This window comes from Acyrthosiphon pisum, chromosome X (genome assembly GCF_005508785.2).
Source record: "Acyrthosiphon pisum isolate AL4f chromosome X, pea_aphid_22Mar2018_4r6ur, whole genome shotgun sequence".
Taxonomy (NCBI): Eukaryota; Metazoa; Arthropoda; class Insecta; order Hemiptera; family Aphididae; genus Acyrthosiphon; species Acyrthosiphon pisum.
In genome coordinates, this window is record NC_042493.1 from 58,843,373 (window position 1) to 58,859,256 (window position 15,884).

The following is a 15,884-nucleotide window of genomic DNA, read 5'->3' on the forward strand; positions in this document are numbered from 1 at the left end:
AGTAGGCATACAATATAATATACATGCTGTATATTGTATACCTACTGAATTCTTGCATTACAATTTTGAACACTAAATATTGTGTTAAAAAAGAAAAATAAATTGTGTTTTTATTTGTGTTCAAAAAATTTCAATATTACACGTTTTTGTGAAATATTTCACCATATAGTGATCAGTGAAATACTTCAAACACTAAGTAAAACAGAAAGTAAAATATTGAGTTTGTATGAATGCGTAAGACACCGAAAATCATGAACTTTGTAAGATTAACTTAAATGATTTTCGGCAATTATTTTTGTAACATCTTTCTTATAAACTCGTTGTAAAACAAAATTTGTTTCTAAAAAAAAAAAATTGAAAAATTAGCGTGGGTTCTGAACTAAATTTATTCCCAATAAATTATTATAATTATATGTAAATACATATATTATATTTGTAAAGTGTCCATGGGGAGGAGGAGTTGAACCCTTGAGAACACACATGCATTCCATGTATTGTTTTATATTGAATAACATACTTATTATAATTGTACATATTTTATTATTGTTAATAATCATTAATATGAAAAATGTATATCATTGTATGTCATTCTTTTTGAGTTAAATTTTGTCAAAAAAAAATTAACATTTTTCCTAATTTTTTTTATATCACACTATAAAGATTTTTCACTTGAGATTTCCCAATATTGCAACAAACCTCAATTTTCTACCAAAAACAAAGTTGAAAATCCAAGAATCATTGTAAAATTAAATTAATATACATTCATTGCACCGCCTAGAATCTAAAATAGTCTACAGTAAATATTGTAAAAATGTTTAAATAAGTACCTATATGCTTGGACAGTTGAACAGTATAGGCTGATCACCCGAGGCGTCATTTAGGGGTGGCAGGGTGTACATTTGCACCAACTTTTTTTAGAACGCCTTCTTTGGCCTGTCAACAATAAACTTAAGCGCCGATATACCTAAGTGTTTTATATTAAATATATTTTATATTCATTCGGTAAAAAAAAAAAATATTGTACTAATATGTTTAATTTCTAAGAATGTTTCAAGGGCTTTTGTGGTTCCCCAATATTATGATTTATGATTGATAAAATTATAACACAAACATTGTGAAGAAAGGCACCCATAAAATACATTTCTGGTATTATTAAGCTAGCTTTATTATATATTTTGAGTATGCAGGGAGAAAAAAAATTGTAGGTTAGGTATTTTATACTTTTATACTCATAAATTTATTTACCAAATGTAAATACAACTATACACTGGTATCCACAATTCGCAATAAATACATTAAAAGTATCTACACATAGTTCGTCAAAAATAGTAACAATATTGACTATTGTGATATTTTCAGACTAATATAAGTAACATATTAAATAAATTATACAAATATTCTAAAAAAATTTTTCCCCACTTAACCCCTCTCCCTCAAAAAAAAAAAGTTTTCTATGTGGCCTGGTTTGAATGATTTGAATGGCCTGCAATCATTTGGCACCAATAAAAACAAAGTTGAAATGACGTCCCTGCTGATCATCCACCCTGAAATTTAAAAATCCTTTAAAATTGACTCTTTATATTATCTTAGTACTTAGTACCTATAACTTTTTATTATTTTTAAAACTCAAATTTTCATAAATTATGTATCAGCTCGGCTACTATTGTGAGAGAAGATTCTCTGCTATGAGGAAAATTAAAACCTAGCTTAGAACACCAATGTTACATCTTACATGCTAAATTCAGTATTGTATATTATAATGTTGGTACATTTAAAATTATATATCAAAAAATAATTATTTCAAATATATTCGTTAATTAAAAATAGAAATTTTATTAATATAGGTAAACTAATCAACAGCAATTACTATTAAATGTTCTTTATTTACTTTCATTAGTCAACATAATACTATAATCATATTTGTATTAGCAATTCATTATAGTAGGTAGGTACCAGGCAGTACCAGCTGGTAGTATAGGTATAGATACTAATGTGTACGGGTCACTTTATATTAGATAACTCTCCCCCTCCCTAAAAAACCAACCAAATGTCCACCTATGAAATGGACATACTTTGGAAAGTGCAGGATGATAAAAACAATTTTGATTGCATATTTTTCATACCGTGATAGGTACTAAATTTACCCCACCCTCTCCTCCTCGGAGTTTTATCATGACTATAATTTATATATATATACGATAGTATTATCAAGATTATATCCATCATAATAAATATTAATTGATGAATTATTCGCAAAAACTCGTCTATAGTGCAGCAGTGGGATTAAGAATGGATTTTCATATTTTGTGTAATCTTATCTATCATAATATGATATTATATTATATATATATTCTATTATATATATTATATATATTATATTCATATCCCACCATTATAACACGAACATTTACTGAGAAAACGAGTCACGTTATAAAAAATTCTCCTTAAGATGTTTGTATATTTATGATAATATGTTTGTGATGTAAGCAAACCGCAGCGGTGACCGGTCTTGGTGTGTGTGAAAACGTTAACCGTCCGCTATTCGAGCGCGAGCGTCCTTGTTATACGCGATGGAAATAGTAAACAGGAAATTTTACTCCGATAGTCCAATCGAAAGGTGTTTTTTTCACCTCACTATATACACAGTTCACCGCTTTGCCACACACCTGTATTATTCCAAAGCGATATGCTCGAAGTAACAATATTAGTACCTACCAATTTTCGTTGCAGTATTAATAGTATACAGGTACCTATTACAGGTATATGATATAATATTAATGTGTTTTGACCGATGGTCGATTTGTGTATTTAAGAATATTTAAAGTTGACAAGGATTTTTTTATCACGACAATTATACTATTATAGGCACGCGGGGTTAGGTAAATTTTTTTTCTCTTAGAGTACCTAATTCTTGTCTCTTGAATTGTGCAGTTACTTTATGATACATAAGTAATAATATTGTGAACGGATTCCACGACAGTTCATTGCGCGAAATATCGTCGCCGACGTTCCATCGCGCATGCTTCTAAAGACTCAGTCAAACACAAAGCAGTCTGTCCGCGCGGACACTGTAAAATGCATACAACCTGACCGAAAATGAATAAAATCTGACCGCTGTCTACCGCGGACAAGCGTACGATATATACGATAGTGCATACGTCCATAATGTGCATATTATAATTAATAATTGTAAATGACAGTCAGAAAATTAAATACCATTTCTAATATTCCACGGCATATAATATTATTATCTATATAATAACCGTCGATAATGCAATTTATTTGATAGCATAATGGAAAATTACAAATACATTACCTATCCATCATTATAATTCATCACGGTATAGGCGTATTAAATAGTTACACACTTCCACCGTATTTTTATTCATATTCGTCGACCGTTGTTAACTGTACAATGAATCAATTATCATCCTAAGTAAGTACATATAATTATACAATTATAATTTGATAATGTTCTCTCAACTTAAATTATTTGTTAATACAGAGCTGACTGCGCCACTTGAATTTAGTTTAAATTAACATAGAAATACTGTAAACCTTGTGTTCCAACACTCCTAGATGGTTGTTTTAATCCATATATTATTATGTACTTTTGTATAACACACCTAAGTACGTGGTACACAATGCTGGCGCTCGGGTAAGACAAATGAAACATAACTAGGTATGTCCCGGGGGGGGGGGGGGGCTCGCATTTGTTTTGATTTTAATGGGCCCCGTGGTTTTTAATTAACATCTTAAATTTTAATACCATGAAACACAAAGACATTTTACATAATAATTATATATTATTATATTATACAAATTACAAATCTATATATTTATTATTCTATACTACAAATGTGCAATAATAATATTATTATTCCTATCACCAGCTATTTGGAAAACGATATCTAAATTTAACTTTAGTACTAATACGTATGATCAAAATAAATCTTTATCGATACGATGATCCAAAAGTTTTATATTTTGACGAATAGTGATACCCCCCGAGTAGGAATATATTATAGATAATAATATAAAAATACTTATTATCTATATTATTACCTATCTATAATTATTGTTTTCTCTGTTCTTTATTTAGACCCGTATGACCGTATTATAGAAGGGGCAAGACCTATATATTCTTATAAAATATATACTTGATTATCTGATATTATGTTCGACATTTGAGTATTTGATCTCAGTCCGTTTTTGAACGTGGGAGAAAAATTCTTTCAGCAATTTCTGCATACCACAAATGTAAGTTTTCAACTTATTAAATAATTTTTAGAATTTAATTTATAGTACCTATATGTACTGCGTGCGTATATAGGGATTAGTTGTCTATCGTCGTCTATTGTATTATTCTGCCACGTACCTATATAGATATTAAATTAATATGTATTATCTTATTCAAAGATTTTTATGAATTTATCATTAATAGTTTTATAAGTTGTAATTAATAAAATAAATTTAAATTAATAAGATAATAAGCCCCCACGAATCAATTTCAACGCATACGTTAAGCTGAACCCACACTACGCTACTGATTCTGAGCTGATCGAGGGATCTAGTGGTTTTTTACGATATTATATTTCATTAACAGTAAATGTTAGTTCTCTGTAATTAGTTAATTGGTTGACTCAATAATTAGTCAATACCAAGCAATTTGCTTATCACTACTTCACTCAATATACCAAGTCTTGAGACTTTAGACGACAAGAAAATTGGATCATCTGAGATTTCTACATTTTTACTTTTAAAATATAATACAGTAATTATACATTTTAATGGAAACGAATATCGTAAGTAAAAATCTACAGAGCCATATAGTATAGAATGACGTGTATTACAATTAAATTGGGGTTCGGTCTTCTTGAATATTTGAAAAATTACAAAAAAAGTGGTTATGAATTAGCCAAAATCAAATCAAATTAATTAACAGATTTAGTTAGTACAACATCAGTTTTCAAAAAATGTCAACTTGGAAAAAAAAATCATTTAATTATGAAACTAACAATGAAGTTATCGGAAATTAAGAATATTTTAAAATAACATATTTCTTTGTTATATTAGATCAGGCTTTTAAATCAATGGATAAACGTTTTAAATAACTGGACTTATATTCAAATAATTTTGGTTTTCTAAACTACATTGGTAAATTACAAGTTATGCAAGACGATTATTTATGAAGTGCTGTTAAGACCTACTCTTAGTACTTTCGGACGAATGTTTCAAAGATATAGATGGATAGGATTTATTTACGGAAATCGTTTTTTTTTTCAAACTTTAGTTGATGAAGAAGTTAAACACTTACACCTCTTTAAGCTTCAGCAGAGCTTAAAAAAACTGGTGGGTCGTTTCCGAACATTACAATCGCACTCGAATTATGATGACAATTAGTGACAATACCAGTAGCATCACTAGGATCAAATTGTCCTGAAAGGAGTAACTCTAAACTAAAGATAATTAAACCGTATTTGAGTAATTCAATTGGACAAGACAAATTATCAGACCTTACATTGCTTTCTATTAAACAACAAAAGATATCAAAATCGATAAATTATGAAGAAATCATCAATGCCTTTGCTTAGAGTAAATCGAGAAAAAAAATGTTTTAGTACAAAATTAATAGCTTCTTACTTTAATTATATATTGTTGATGTATGTGCCTAAGAAGTTATATTATTTTATAATTTGTAAATAATTTTGTGTTAACACATTATAATAAAAAAATGATAAGAATAACCTAATATTATTATTACTATTAATGTCTAAAACAGGGCTTGAAACCGTTTTCAAAACCGATTTCAGAGACCGTTATAAACCGTTTTAAAACCAAAACCGAAACCGTAATCAAAAACGAAACCGAAATAAATTGGATACCGGTATTAAATTCAAAATCGAAACCGTAAAAACTTGGAAACCGATATTAAATTCATAACCAAAATCTGAAAAAATTGGAAACCGTTATTTTTTTTTTAACTGACGTGTTTTTAAATACGTAAATTCCATTAATACGCATAATTAATAATCATAATAAAATTGAGATCATAATTAATTTTGTTGATAAACATTTCATTATTCGCAAAATTATTAGTTGCTTTATAAATAGTAATGACATAAATTAAAGTTACTAGCAAATACCATATATATGACAATTGACAATACGGAACAAAGAATGACAATTGTATAGACGACATAGCCCCCTGAAAATACTTTAGAAACCGGTATACAAAACCGAAACCAAAACCGAAATTTCTTAATACCGGTATTCCTAAGTTGAAACCGAAACATTTAGAAACCGGTATTCAAAACCGAAACCGAAACCGAAATGTCTTAATACCAGTATTCTTAAGTTGAAACCGAAATTGTAAAATTTCAAAACCGATATACAAAATCGAAACCGAAACCGAAATTTCCTAATACCGGTATTGAAAAATTGAAACCGAAATCGAAAAAATTAAAAACCGGTATACAAAATCGAAACCGAAACCGAAATTATTTCAATCGGTTTCAAGCCCTGGTCTAAAATTCGAAGAAAAACAGCATTTTTTTTAGAGCATGATTTAAAAAAAGCTAGAGGGCAAGGATTTATTGCTCCTCCCCGTACCTATGTCCAGGGCCCCACAATATATAATCCGGCACTGAACTCCTACAGTCTTTCATACATGACAGTCAACCTCAATATAACTTTAGGTGGGGGATCCTACATCCACCTATAGTTTCAGGTATCGGACAATGGTCGTGCCATATTCCCTTCGTCTAATTAATCGTAAAAATCGAAAAATTCTACTATCACAAAAATTATTGCTTAACGAAGTACACGGGTTCAGCTAGTACACAATACAAATTTCAAAATATTTGAAAACAATATCGAGGCATTATACATTTTGTTTTTTTCAAATAAATATTGATAAAAAATTTTCTTTGTATAAGATATTAGATAAGTCTGCGTTATCCGCTACAATTTACAATGGTCTATTAACGCATAAATACGTTTGAAGGTGTACTGCACAAACACATGATATCAGGATATCTATTATTAAAGTCACGCTATTCGTCGCTTATAATATTTACAATAATTTCGATTACGTGAATATTCTCGGCATGGTACATATTATTTATTGTACCTTTATAAATGGTTGCTCGATTGTTTACTCGTTTAAAACGCGGTTAAATAAAAACACACACGAAACACGATTAACATAATAATTCAAACAATAATATACTTAGCTACATATATGTGTAATCGTATGTACATATAATTATACTACCCCAGAGTGTTTATTTTAAAGGTTTACGTAAAAAAACGATTTATATACATAATTTTTTCTAGAGATTTTCATTCGAGTCGAATACCTACTCATATCTATAGGATATATTATTACTTATAGACGTGTTTATTATTAATGTTCCAATATTGTATAGATAACATACGTGTGTAAGTATAAGTACCAATGTACCATATTATACACATCTGTTGTATATTATACTTGTTTGCGTAACGAAAAGGAAAAGATCAAAAGGAAACATTTTGTCCCTAAATGCAATTCTGGATTTTTATTTTATTTAATACCTACGATATAATATACCCTATTAACAGCTTTTAATCGATATGTGGTTGTCCTCGTCTACTTTTACTTGATGTCGCAGAGAAAGTTTAAACATTTGAGTTTTTTACCACAAAGACTTATGAGTTATGTAATTGTAAGGACTATTAAGACTTATAAAGTCAAGTACCTAGCTACCTATACTTATTAGTTATTATTGTGTATTGGTAACGATTGATTTTTATTTAAATATAAAAAACATAATAGCAGGTACGTAATATTATAATATGCAGGCGAACAACAGCTGCAGTCGACTGTAATTATAAATTTATAATTAATATAGGTTAAATTTTACAATAGAATATAGGTAATTATACTAAATGTGTTTGTTGTTTGCACAGCATTACTTATTAGTATATGATGGCATATTAAATTATTAATGATATGAAGATATAGCCAATAAATTGTTTACAACATCTACCAACAACACATTATACCTCGTTAATTACGGATATAAAATAGGTGGGTAATAATATTTAGTTGAATTTTATCGCTCAATAATGCAATCAATTTTACTCCGTTTCAAGTGGTACAGCGCGTAGTCCTGGCCTCAAATTAATCGTACGTATAATATCAAGACCGGTATAGACAAAACGTAAAACAAAAAAAAAAAAAATGTACGGACATCTTATTGATGTAGGTATAACCTATGTTAGTCTAACAGTATTTGTTGATACTGCGCACGTTGTAGACACTCGTCGCAGTCATCGTCATGCATCGCTTGACTAAGCGCAAGGTTGTGTCGTTGCAGCGTTGTAAATGTATTATTTTAATTTCGAAAGTGAATAATAAATCATAGGTATTTAAATTCGAAAAAACTACTCTTTTCGTACACGGTGAATACGGCTTACGAATTTTTCAGTGATTTTTCACAGCTGTTCGGAAACTTATCATAGGTATGGCATACTACGAAACGACAATTTTCAATGATATTGATTTATTAAAATTATAAGCTAACTCATCGTAAAGATTTTACATGCTGATTACTTAAAAAAAAATAATTCAAATTATTATTGTTTACTGTTAAGTAGGAGGGGACACATTCAAGTCGACGAAAGCAAGTTTATAATATACACACTACAGCAGAGCTTAAAATTGAAGGAAAATGTCCGATTTTAATCTTAATTATCTATGTTTATTGATACACAAGTGAATTTTTTTCACTTTTTTCTGATATAAATTTAAAATAATATATATTGATTTTATAATTTTATATTTTTATGATTATTATTATATCATCACGCAATATTTATTTAGCAATAACAATAACTACAATATGTAATTATATTATATTATTTGTATAGGCAAAAAATAGTCATATGTTTTTAATTAAATTATAAAAAAATAATTTCTTCCGGAGGAAGGTCGGGCAGCTAGTTTGTTATAATAACAATTTATTAAAAAATAAGAAACATACACATATTTTTTTTAGAAGCATTTTAAGCATTTTAAATATTGAGAACATATTTTGTTTAAATCTCAAAAATTTGCAAATTATTTTCTGTTTACAAATGTATAAAATGTTCAGTTTTTATAGCTAACGATTGAAAATTTAAAAGTTAAAACAAGGTATCGCATCAAAAAAGCTAAATAAAAAATGGGCTTACGATGTTTATTGTACCTATAGTATGTTGCATGTACATTGCTGCATGATAATTTTAGTGGGGCCCAATTTGGCTGTAGCATTTTAATTGTGATGAAAAGTGAGAACCGATTGGATGTAACCTAAATATTTTGTCGCGATCCTTGAATTCGGCCAATGCCACAGTTAAGTGACACCACCTCCCACATCATCGGCTTACGGAAAATATTTAGGTATACAAATATTATAATAATACAATTCAGATAGGTATCTACAACTATGCAACGAATGATTGAGGTTGTGTAGCGCTATCCAATGTAAAATAACAACAATAATAAGTGGCGTCAAATGGAAACGAGTCTCAGTGAAGGGCAACCCTAGCGTAACTAAATATTTATTTTTCTGCAAAAGGACGCGGATCTCACGCTGTACGATCATCGGTACATGTACCGTATAATGTATACTAATATGTATACCGACCGCTACGGCGAATAAGGCCGAGTGCCTATAACACGAATGCATTTTAAACGCTCAGTATTTATCGAGCCGAGGACGTCGAACTAAATGTTTTATTATATATCAACTGAAAAATTTACAACTTGGCGGATTTTATCGAATTTTTTTCCACCAATACATTAAAAAAAAACAACACAGTAATCGTTTGATTTAACCAAGAATATAGTACCTATGATACTAGCCATCTTGTATTTTGACCAGAACTTAGTATTCCTTATAATATTCTCTTAGAGCTATGTGTTTTTTCGTCAGAAAATAAAAAAACAGACAGCTTAAACTTTCAAGACTGGTAAGACCTACGTGATTTTTCCTATACGGGTTGATGGATCTCGGTCTCGTTCTTGCATAGATATACTTGTAGCTTATTTGCATATCAAATATTATTATCCAACCGGTTTTTCTATGAAAATTGGTGGTAAACGGAAAACTGGTACGGTCTTTATAAACGCGGAATACTGGTACGGTCCACAATAGTCAAGGTTTCCCAAACTTTTATAAAAAAAAAAGAATTAAATATCAACGATTATTTTTAATTTTATTTTACCGACGATCGATGGGAAACCACGACTCACGATTGACTGCGAGTGAAAATAAGATGAAGCGACCACGCGGATTGAAAGAACCCGTATTGAATCAAATATGTGTATATTTATGTGTACAATACCTTACCGCCTAAAAGTTCAACAAAGAAAAATACCTTGCAAGACAAACTACACAACGAATGTGATAGATTCTTAAATAAAGCAATTCAAATAGGACAATTTTTAAATAATATAGCAAAGTATATGAATTAATTGTTATTAATCATAAATTATATTATATTTATTGTACCTATATTTTATATTTATTTTATCTGCCTGCTACTTTGTATGTACTTTGTATGTACTTATTTGTGTTTTGTTATTATTTTTTTGTTTTAAGTATTATTTAAATTTAACTTGTTGACGATGGTGATTTATCAAAATTATATTATAAACATTGTAAATATTTTAGGACCCCTAAAAATTAAATTTTGAATAGTACCAGTTTTCCGCATTTTTTATTTCTTTTGTTATAAATTGTATGGACCGTACCAATATTCCGAGCATCAAAATTGGTTTGTCTTGTTATTGCACAGACCCTTTCTAATAGCAGCAGTGCACTGTGCAGTGTGCACGCCGTAGTGTACCTTTAATGTTTTTAGACCAATTAATGCAATATTATAGACTCTGAGTGGAGAGATGAATGTATTAGATTTAAGACAATGTGATTTTTAAAATTTCACTTATTTGCTCGCAATTCCAACAAGACACTTACAAGTTATAACATTAACAAACTAAACAATTTAACCATGAAAGAGTACTAAACAATTAGGTGCCTACTCTTGAACATTTCAAAAGTATTCTTACAGAAATTATAATGAATTTAATTCATTGAATTAGAACTAATAATATCTGCTCTAAAATTCACTAATAACAATGATAGGTACTTTAAAAAAAAAATAGTATATTATTACTGATTTTTAACGATCTGAGACGGCACGACGTGGATGACTGCTGATAAAAACTGTTGAATCGTTCCTAATTATTGAAAAAACGATTTATAATTATTATATTTTCAGGGACTTTATAATTGTAACCGTACCTACTAAATTTTCGGGGGGAGTTAGTCCCCCTTCCATCGCCACCTATGTTTTTCATGGCGAAAGCCACCGTACAGCATACTTCTTTCAATTACACGTCTTTCAGTACACTTTCATAATTATTTTAAAGAAAACATATTATGTACCTAATATGTATAATATTATATTAATTTAAATTTAACTGTTATTTTTTTACATAGGTTTATTGATCGTAGAAAAATATGGGTACCTACATAGAAAATATTAGTAGGTAGGTAGGTATACTTACATACCAGTTATAATTCTTTTGCAACGTCTATCCGGAAAATATTATCTGGAGTATCTACCTAAGAAAATTGCATGCATGCAAATAATTTGATAAGTGATAACTACCTATTTAAGGTTGTTTGGGCTGCTAAACAAAAACCCTGCCTAGGACCGTGGCCAGGTCAACACTGAAGAGTAAGTAAAGAGTTACCTGCGTTATTTAGGTAAAATTGTCTATAATATAAGATAGGTACAACGCGTTACTGTCTTAACTACTTTTAACTTTTAAGTAGGTAGCTATATTGTGAATTTTTAAAAAAAATTATAATATATAGACACTTATAACAATATTAATTCGGCCGCAAGGCCGTAGCTGGAACAAATTTTCAGGAGGGAGGGGTTAAAACCAAATTACCATATGTATTTAAATATCTAGTTAAAAAAAAAAGATATTTTATGATATTATTTAATATTATTACATAGATACATTATAATAATGACCTGTCATAATTTTACAAAATTTAATTATTACAATATACTGAAGTTAAAATACTAAATTATGATATAATACAGAATAATAATATAATACAATACATAATACAAAATGTTTTCCGTTTCTTTTCAGCTTAAATTTTAAATACATTTTTATAGCACAAGGTCTGTTTGTTTTTTTTTTCTTTTGCAAAACGGTCAATCACTTCCTCTATATTTATTTTAATATGTCTGTTCACTCAGAAGTGCTAGACCTGTAAGTCGTTCTTGACCTGAGGAATTTCTTAAAAAGTTTTTTAACCTTTTTAAGGTAGAGAATGAGCGCTCTGGCGTAGCAGTCGATACTGGTAATGTTGCTAATATTTTTAATAGAAAAGATATATTTGGAAAATATTCATAGTTACATTTGACGTATGCTTCAATAGCCGAATTTGGAAGATCTTTATCTACTTTTTCAGTCCATTTTCTTTTCCACAGATTAATTTCCTGTGGCAATACTTCCAAATCCACAAATGCTGAGTATATTTCAAAATCATTTAAATCGATCTCAAATGTATTGCACATTTTTGGTAATAACTTGTGCAGTGAAGAAATTATATTTTTATGATTATTGAACCTTGTTTGAAGTTGTTCTATGAAGTCGTCAAAAAAAGGAATAGCTATTGTAACCCTGTAATATTCTTCAGGTGAATCCATAACAATGTTACTTCTATTTTTTTGACGTCCAACAATTCTAGGTATTTTTATAACTTCTTCGGAATCAATTGATTTTATGAGAGCATCTGTTTTTTTAAATATTTTGGAAAATGTATTATTCATATTACCCCGCATATCTTTTATTTCGTGTAATACAGTATCAACATACTCCATTGCCTCAGTTAAATCACAATTTACAGACTGTAAGTTCTTACACAGTGGTAATGTTAGGGAAAAAAGTGTAGATGCTGATACCATACTTATAACAAAGTCGCTTGTTATAATAGTTTTTCCTAATTGTAACGCTTTTGATGACGTTTCAATATCACGAGTTGACTGCAATTCTTCTAGTGTATTTACAATTGCCTTATATATTTCTGTAAATCGTATTAGCCCGTCGTGATTTTCCACCCAACGTGTTTCACACATTGACGTGAGTTTGGTCCATTTAGATTCCGGAAATTGTTCTTTAATGTATTTCTTTAACATTTCTGTTCTCGTTGCTGAGCTTTTTATGAAATTGCCCACCGACTTTATGGTACCAATACAGTTACGGATATGTTGGATACTGCACGAATGAGAGAGAGCCAAATTTAAAGAATGAGCACTGCAGTGCACATAAAGTGCGGCCGGATATTCTTTTCGAATAATGGTTTGCACTCCTTTAAAATGCCCGCTCATTGCAGCCGCCCCGTCATATCCTTGTCCTACCATATATTTCGGATTTATACCAAGAGAACTAATACAATCTAAAATTACATTGGATACATTTTTACCAGTTGTATTTTCTACCGACACGAATTTTAAAAAGTCTTCACGTAAAATGAATTTATGTTCAGGATCTTCATCCATATATCGAATACAAAATGACATTTGTTCAATTCGCGAAATATCAGTCGTCTCGTCTACTAAAATTGAAAATGATTTTGCCCTATTGATTCTATGAACTAAACAATCTTGAATTATTTTTCCAATGACATCGATTAAATTATTTTGTATTGTAGGACTTAAATGTGTCATTTTCAATACGATCAGTAATCATTTTATCACCGCAGTTCATTCGCATTCGCAGAAGAGCTCTAAAATTACCGTCATTATGTACTGGCTCATTTATTGTGAGAGGACCAGCGTCTGATGTAACACGAAGAGCCAATTCTTGACGCCCACACAAAATTAATGTTTGAATAACTGGTATTAATTTTTTTCTATTTTCAACGATTTGTTTAGCACGTGTTGAATCAATTGTTTGACAAATATCTAACTGTTGGTTGCAATATACGGAAATAAAATTCTCAGCAAAAAAAACATTGTTTTTATGATATTCTGTGTTATTATGTGTGTTAAAAATTTCAATTGCATTTTTCCATTTATTGAATGGTTTTGTTACTAATACGCCGGGTTTCTGATGTGCACCTTTACCAGTATAATTATGAAAAAATATAGCACAATACTTACACACCGCTCCAGAATAACCTTGCATATTAGTGTAACATAACCAGGGAAATCGTTTGATCCAATTTAATTGAAATTTTAAATTTCTATTTTCTGATATAGGAAATGTAAACTTCTCATCAGGCATCCAAACGTTAGAAAGTAACTTATATTTTAATTCATCACTAACCTTTTGATTAAAACAGCAACCAATATCGGCTACATCACTCTTAGAGTTTTCTGTTGTTACACTGCTTGTAACTGGTGCAATTGTAGTTAACATTGAACTTGAAGTACTTGCTTCATTTCCATCATGCGTAGTTTTTATTTTTTTATTAAAATAGTTTGTTAGAGTATTAGAACAACTGGTTTTACGAGATGACATTTTATTAAAAAAATAAACAAATTTACACTTAATAATTAATATTATATTCAAGTTTAAGAGGTAATAGGTACTACTAATACCACGACGTCTCAACACAGACTACAAAGAAAGTTGTAGGTACCGATAATCGAAAAGCCTCGGGGAAAAAGGCAGTACGACGTTATCGTTGTCTGTCAATTAATCGTTTACATTCAATCGCTTGTGCGTATATATGTATATTGTATATAAATTCATATACGGTTCGTATTCGCACGATTACCGGATTATAAAATAATATAATATAATTTTCGAAACGATATAAATATATGGCTGCAATACGATTGCGCGCGGTCCTTATCAGCCCTACCTTTTTAGGCGTACGATTGCGCGAGCTAAATTATTTTTGCTTCTAAGCAACATTGTCAAATATACAGATTATAAATGCACGGTAAATATACGGTTAGGTTCCGATTGTGGTGATCCGTACGTTATTTATTACTTATTATGGCCGATTATTTCAAAGTTCAGTTTACTAACTATTTTAAAATTTCGGGGGGGATAGTGCCCCTATTTTTATTTCTTTACACATTTACATACATTCTTAATGTAAAATGTAAATTTTGTGTAATATTTATATGTAAAAATATAATCAAGTTGAATGTGCACACAACATAATATAATATGTGCTAATTTCTAGACATATATTTTTAATGTTAAAATTAAAACGATATAAATACGACCGATATTGGCAAGAATAAAATTAATTATGATAATTAATAATGTCTCATCATATTAATTCACCCAACTTTAATATAAATATTATTAAACAGTAAACACTAACAGGCCAGTGTGTATACTATAGTGACTGAGTGACAACATTAAATAGTTAACAACTGAACATACTGAATAGTGAATAGATTATTGAGAAATGAGAGGTCAGTCTGTTTACGGTCTTCAATTTGAAAGCGAGATAAAAGTATAGGTTTTTCCGTAGAGCAATGCATCTACGGTCGTCCGCACTCAGCTTATCTTAATATTAAATAAACACCATGTATATGTATACTATTTATAAATTATAACCAACTTATTAATGTATTTATCATAGTACATATTTTGTACACAATGTTTTTGTTAGATGAATAAAATTAATGTAGAGGTACACACAAATAGTTTGTTATTTTATTTCACTTTCACTACAAATAAAAGTTTCCAAACAGATTTTTATAATTTATAATAAGTATAGACAAACATTTTACTATGCCCCTAAAAGATTCTGGTCGAGCCCGGCTCGACCGGGCTCGCCCCGTGGCGCACGCCTAAGGGA

The 15,884-nt window shown here is 29.7% G+C and overlaps 1 protein-coding gene across 1 annotated transcript; it reads right to left on the reverse strand.

Annotated features, from left to right (window-relative positions):
• Positions 1-12,291: 12,291 nt before the first annotated feature.
• Positions 12,292-13,617, reverse strand: LOC103310192 (zinc finger MYM-type protein 1-like). The gene has a single exon (XM_008187611.1). The coding sequence runs from the start codon at positions 13,615-13,617 to the stop codon at positions 12,292-12,294; it is 1,326 nt and encodes a 441-aa protein (XP_008185833.1).
• Between the last annotated feature and the right edge of the window lie 2,267 nt (positions 13,618-15,884).

Excerpts from the sequence above, each read along its gene's own strand:
- LOC103310192 (XM_008187611.1), bottom strand. The coding sequence starts at position 13,617 with ATGGATGAAGATCCTGAACATAAATTCATTTTACGTGAAGACTTTTTA.